This window comes from Buceros rhinoceros, unplaced genomic scaffold (genome assembly GCF_000710305.1).
Source record: "Buceros rhinoceros silvestris isolate BGI_N320 unplaced genomic scaffold, ASM71030v1 scaffold8531, whole genome shotgun sequence".
NCBI classification, from domain to species: domain Eukaryota; kingdom Metazoa; phylum Chordata; class Aves; order Bucerotiformes; family Bucerotidae; genus Buceros; species Buceros rhinoceros.
Genome location: NW_010394800.1, coordinates 22,691 through 29,012, shown reverse-complemented (window position 1 = coordinate 29,012; position 6,322 = coordinate 22,691). Strand labels below are relative to the sequence as shown.

Genomic DNA, 6,322 nt, shown 5'->3' with positions numbered 1-6,322 from the left:
GCAGCTGCCCCCTGCCCCCCGCCGAGGAACAGGGAGGCCTCCAAAGGAAAGCAGGGTGGGAGCAGGCGGTGATTCAGGGCGGTGAAGCGGAGAAATCCACTGCTGTGTTAAACCCGTGAGCCCCCCTCCTCAGAGCAGCCTGGTGAGCTGTGCTGGCTGCCCCTGGGACAGGGATGTCTGAGGGGACTGAGCCACCTCATGCCCATGGGTGGCATACAGGGACGAACAGGACTCCCTCTGACCTAGTGGCCCTTGGCGCTCACCGCGAAGGCGGGTTAGGTGGAGAGGAAAATCCAGAAGGCGGCCGGAGGTGAGAAAGGCAGAGCAGAAGGGAGAAGCAAAGCAGGCAGTGGAGGGCAGCCGGCTGAATCCACGCTGCCTGCTGATAGCCAGCAGCAGTGCGGAGCCCCAGAACAGCCCTCCCTAGCCACAAAAAGCTTACAGCTTATCCTCGACAAGGGACAGATGCGATATTCTGTGAAAGGCTTCCTCCAAACTGGAGACGGGGGCTGGGTGAGACTGCAGCATCCCCCCGATCCTCTGGAGCCAGAGCGCGGCCGCTGGCTCGGGGCACAGGTCTTGTGTCCGCTCTGCAGAGTTTAACCTGCTCGTGGCGTTTCCAGGTCACTTGTCTGCCACTCGCACACTATCTGCAGTAACCGCTTTTTCCTCACAGTCTCTGGGATCTGTGCTGTGGAGAAGCACGCAAGTGAAATGGGAATTAAATGCTGGCTTGTCTGTGGGACTGAGAGGGGCATTGAGCTGACCCAAAAGAAATGCCCCAGTTTATTCTACCACAAGGCAGAAAACGCATTTAATCCTTTAATTGCTTAGCATCCACCTTCTAAAGGGGCGCAGTTCAGCTCTGGTACGAGTAGGGCAGGTTTAGCTGCAGCCCCTGAGGGCAGAGCCAGCTGCTCCATCAGCTGCTGCCTGGCTTCCCTGGAAAATCCCGGAGAGCCCAGCTGCACTCTGGGCTCCAGAAGCGAAGTCCACACCAGCAAAGCCGAAACTATTAAGGCTCCAGATTTTTTAGTCCTCACAAGACACTATGGAAAAACAAGTCCAGGCCAAATGGCAGGTTTGGCAGAGCCGGGTTGTTTCAGGGGGCGCAGGAGCAGAGCTGGCTCTAGGGACGAATCTGGTGTCTGTCACAGCTTGCAAGCGGCTTCCGCACTTGTGGCCAGCTGCCTGGGGACAGGCAGCAGCACGTCCCCATGGTAGAGGGGAAGCAGCCTCCCTCCAAGCAGCACAGAAAAGCTTGCGAGGAATGTGCAGCAGGCAGCAGGTGCCAGCCCCTGCCAGTGGCCTTTGTCACCGTGCCACACATCCCCTGCCCTGTCTCCATGGGCTGGCACACTGCACTGAGGGCACAGGGACCATTTTTGTGACCATCAGCAGCAACTGGGGAAGGGAAGCAGGGGACAAGTTGATTCACCTCTTTGAAGCGCCCTGGAAACCCTCGCGCAGTGCTGTGGGCTTGTTCCTGCAACACCGGGCAAGAGCTGGAGTATGGAAAACCGAAAGCAGGGAGCTGGAGGGTGACACGCTCCTCCTTTGCACCCCCTGCCACCGCTAAGTGACTGTCCGCCGTGATGCACTTCCAGGCTGGGGCAAGAGGGAAGGTGGTTCCTTTCTTGTCCCTGGCAGATGTCAAAAGGTGTTTCTGCTGACCAAAACCGCACTGAACTGTTTCGCACCTGCCTGGAAACGTGGAAATGCTCTTTGAAAAATCAGAGGTTTCTATCGAAAATTGAAGCAACCGCTCCCATCACCTCCTCGGTCCAACAGCTTCCCGGAGACAGAGCCTGGAGCGCCTCTGCCAGGAGGGAGGGCTCTGCCCGCAAGGATCTGGAGGGCTGCCCACGCTGACAGTCCTGAAGGAACTGCACAAATTTGAAAGCTCTGCTCATAACGCCGCCGGTTCCAGCTCTGCCCACAGAGAGGCGAGGCAGGAACCCTCCCAGCCGTGGAAAATAAATAAATCACACACGCCATCTCCCGGCCGCCAAGCTGGGACCCAAACCTGTCCGGAGCAGGATCTGCTCCTGCACACGGAGTTTCTTGCCCTGTTTTAAATCGAGATTCCCATCCTCTTGCCATGCGATGGGGCAGTCAGCGCCTCGCCCAGCGCTGCCGCAGCCGAGCGCGTCTGCCTTTGGCAGCTACAGCAGGGGACTCGGGAGATGAGGGCTGTCCAGCCTGGAGAAGAGAAGGCTCAGGGGACACCTTATTGCCACCTTTCAACACTTAAAGGGGACCTGTAAGAAAGATGGGGACAAACTTTTTAGCAGGGTCTGTTGCAACAGGACGAGGGGTGGCGTTTTCTTCTTTCTATTGCCATAACATCAGGAATTACGGAGTGAGGAGTGTGACCTCTGCCCGTGCTGGGGGTCTGCCAGCAGATCTCCCTGGTAGGAGGATGGGTATTCAGCACAGGAGGCTCAGCAGGTGTCGCAGTGGGTCACAAAAGCAAGTGAATGACAAGCTGAATTTTTCTTCATTACACAAGTGTTTCTGATCGGCACCTCCTTTGAGTATTGACAACATCAGCTAACGGCTCCTGGCATTTTTTACAGTGAGCACACTCACAGATGAGACAACAATTAACCTCTTCCACACAAAAAAGAAAAAACAACTAAGTGCCAAACCCAGTAAATGGGAGCAGGAACCAAGAGCACCAGGTGTCCGGAGCAGCGGCAGCGCGCGCTCACTAGCTCCGTGCCAGGGCCAGGGCGCCCCTGAGCTGCTGAGGTCCTGGGCTCTGCGCGCTGTGCAAATGCTGGCAAGTAAAACTGCCAGTTAAAATGAAAAACCAACAACTTACGGATTCATCAGGCTGAACTAAGAGCTGGCTCCTAGCGGTGCTTGCGGGCGACGAGTGGCTGCCCTGAGCCTCTCTCCATGCTCTGCGCTTGGCAGAGACACAAGCCTGGAGTGCCGGGATCCAAACACCTCCCAGAAGGGCTGATTTTCACGTGCTAAAGTGCTTATCTCAGAGCAGTCCAGCCAATGCTTTTCGGCGACATCCAGCAGCCAGCGGAGGCCAGTGCTGATCCAACCCCCCTGAAAACACGGCTCTGCTCCCCCAGCTTTCCAGCCGGCATCCGTGGGGCCCCGATCATTGCCCATTACAGATTCAGGCTGGGTCAGCCCCCCACCCCCCTGCCCCGTGCCAGGAGCCAAATCTGGCCTCCACTGAAAGCTCCCGCGGCATTCTGAGGAGGAGGAAGGGCTTTTTCTGTAATGCTTTTTCTAGAGGAAAAAGCTGCTGCAAGCGCCCGTGCAGCTCCTAAGGGGACTCAAAAGGAGGGGCAGGAGCCTCGTCTGCCTTGCTGTGCAGCGGAAGGAAGAACAGGGGCCAGTGAGGCAGCTGGGACGGATCCTTCCTGCCTACCTGCCCTCACTCAACACGGCAGGTGACCCGGCACAGTGGGTCACGCAGCATGGTGGGTCACCCCACATGCCCCTCCATGTGACAGGGCTGGTATCTGAGATTTCGGTAGCTGCTCTTAGAGCAACTGGAGCAGAGTTACAGGGACTATTTTTTCATGCTGTAACTGAACTCCACGGAGTAACCTAACCTGGAGGGAGCCATGACTCGAGGCTTGCTGAGCATTCTTGACCTCACAGCTGTGTTTTCTCCACAGTGTTTTGCAAGCGTGTGGAGATGCAATGGAGGTAGAGTCCAGCACATACACTGACTTCATTTCCTGCGATCGGGCCGGTCGGAGGAACGCTGTCCACGACATCCAACGAGATGCAACCACCATTAGCATGCGCAAGCTGACCGAGGACCTGGGTGACCTCGCCGTTGAAGGAGCAGGTGAGCTGCTGCAGACACCAGTAAGTCCAGCTCCTGGCACCTAGGCTGGAAGGGTGAGGCACAAAGTGACAGCGCAGCTGCCTCTGGGGGAATCGCTCTGATGCTCAGGAGGAACCTCCCATTCCTCAGTGCAGTCAGTGCCTTCACACTTGGTGGGTACTCAGCTAGCAGGAGAGTCCCCAGGCTGAGGGGCTCTTGCAGTGACCAGGACAGTCCCGGTGCTCCTGGCACACGAGCACTGCACACTCCAGAAAGGCCCTTTGCGCGGCTGGTTTGTAGACACACTGGTGCTTCAACAAGACATGGACTGGCCAAGAGCCTTCCCGGGGCAAACTGCACATCGGCTTTATAAAAATGAAGTGTGGGGCAGGTTTTCTTTTTTTTTTTTGTGGGTTGGTTTTGGATTTTTTGTTAATCAGCTTTTAAATAGTTCCCCAAGATTTTCGATAACAATACAATTAATTCTCAACACCACCAACCATCTCCAAATCTTCCCGCCGCCCAAACACGGCAGCAGTATCACCCTGGTATGTATCACTTTGGTATGTGTTGACCAGCTGACTACAGGAAGCATGAATCCTCTGTTCAGAGATGAGCAAACCAACCCCTCCGATTTCACCAATAAGCAACAAAATGTACAGCACCACTGCAGAGGCAAGACTCAGTTTTCCCCTTGCTCTTCTACTCCTCCAGCCTTTAATGTGTAACTATTAAAACACTTTAAAAGACATTACCCCAACCGTACCTCTTTCGACAAGCCCATGCTAGCAGTGTCCATCCACCCCTCCAGAAGCAGCAGGAGTTAGAGCTCTTCTCACAGGGAGCAGCTCCAGCAGCGGCCAGGCTGTCAGACCACGCTCCCGGAGCACGAGGGAGCTGCTGATACAGGTTAGACCAGAAGAGCAGAGCCCTGCCCCAAGGCTCCCTCCCAGCATCCCCAGATGTGTGGGGAGGCTTTCGTACTCCAGAAGGTGAAGGGAGAACCCAGTGCCCTTAGGCCAAACAGCTGGCCAGGGGAGGGTAGCCATGGGTCTGCGGCTGGCAAGCTGAATAAAATAAGCTGCAGCAATTACTGACGGCTTGTGTCCTCAGCAGAGTGTAACCCGCTTTCTTCCCAATCCTCCCTCCTGCAGAAAGCCAAAGAGATGCCACCTCTTCCGAGAATGACCCTGGAGCAAGACCGAAGGGGCAAGAAAACAGCCCCTCCCCGTGACAGTGTGCAGGGGGCGGGATGGGCAGGAGGAGGGCCTTGCTGTGAACACTGAACAAGAGTTTGCTGTTGAATCTGCGGACAAAAGCCAACCTGGAACAGCAAGTTGTCTGTCAAATGCCTCTGCTGAAACCACTGTTGTTTAGAGAACCGCAGGATGCTGTGCAAGGACTGGCACCTCCAAAAGACTTCTGCTCCCATCCCTAATGATTTAGAGCAGCACTGCCAGGGCTGTAGTGGTATGAGCCCTCCTCAAGATGCCTTAGCTGCAATTTTCCCCCAGGGGAAAAACCGAGATCTGTAATAATAGACACACCAGACTTTCCTGTCCAAGGTACCTTCCTCCTTTGCAAATCTAGACTATTATTTATTCTGTTTCCATAGATTATAAATTTAGATTATTGTTTTTTCTAAGCCTCGCCCTCATCTGCATCTTAGACCTGACCTGGCCTCTGGACTGTCCAAGCGGCCCCTCGTCAGGGTGGGCAGTGGGGAAGGGACCCAGCCAGTCCCACTGCCTTCATGTCAAGCACCCCTCACTGTGCTGCTGCCGCTTAGCATCAGGAAAGGACCAAAGCACAGCTCTGTGTGGGTGACTTCCACCTACAGCCCCAGCAGCACCAGCCACAGGCATGTTTTTCTTTGGGTTTTAGCATTTTAAGATATCGTTAAGGGGAGGGGAGAAACTTTTTTGCTGGTTTGACTGTTGAAATTCAGGCTTAACTTTGCAAGCTGTTAGCTGAGATGATCTCTGGTAGAATCTCACACCATTCTGTCTTTTAGGAGACATGTTTTGTGTTAAAGACGGTTTGATAAAACTATATAAGCTGTCGGAATAAATGACACAGCCTTCAAGTACTGAAGGTGGTTTTTTCTGCCTGGATGTTTCTTCTTTCTCTGCGTTTCCTTGTAGCTGACTGAGCTGCAGCGTGGCTGCACCAGCTTGCCCTAGCAAGGACATACGGAGCTGTGTTACAAGAGGGTCCTGTCTGGGTCTGTGAAACCCCACCCAGGTGGAAGCGGATGTAGTTGAGCACAGGAAATGCTAGAAGTCTGTTCCCTCGATCCCAGGTTTGTTGCCGGGCAGCGCTTCTCCCACGGGTGCCTCATCCACCCACGGGAGCAGTGCTCCCCTCCACGTTACCACCCCAGAAGTCAAGCCCAAGGTGGCTCAGGACTTCGTGCAGTGGCCCAGACTCCAGCAGCAGAAGCGCTGGTGGAACGAGACGTCTTCCCTCTGCAGCACAGAGCTACCAGCCCATCGCCAGCCAGCCCAGGCAGAGGGA

General features: G+C 55.1%; 1 protein-coding gene across 1 annotated transcript in view; it reads left to right on the top strand.

Moving 5' to 3' along the window:
- The window catches only part of PKIG (protein kinase (cAMP-dependent, catalytic) inhibitor gamma), a 10,818-nt gene extending 4,924 nt beyond the window's left edge, over positions 1-5,894 (top strand). Inside the window, exons 2-3 of the mRNA XM_010145333.1 lie at positions 3,651-3,826; positions 4,960-5,894. Of these exons, the coding sequence (XP_010143635.1) occupies positions 3,676-3,826; positions 4,960-5,039 (231 nt within the window). The 5' untranslated portion in view covers positions 3,651-3,675 and the 3' untranslated portion in view covers positions 5,040-5,894. The remainder of the gene's footprint in view (positions 1-3,650; positions 3,827-4,959) is intronic.
- Positions 5,895-6,322: the final 428 nt, after the last annotated feature.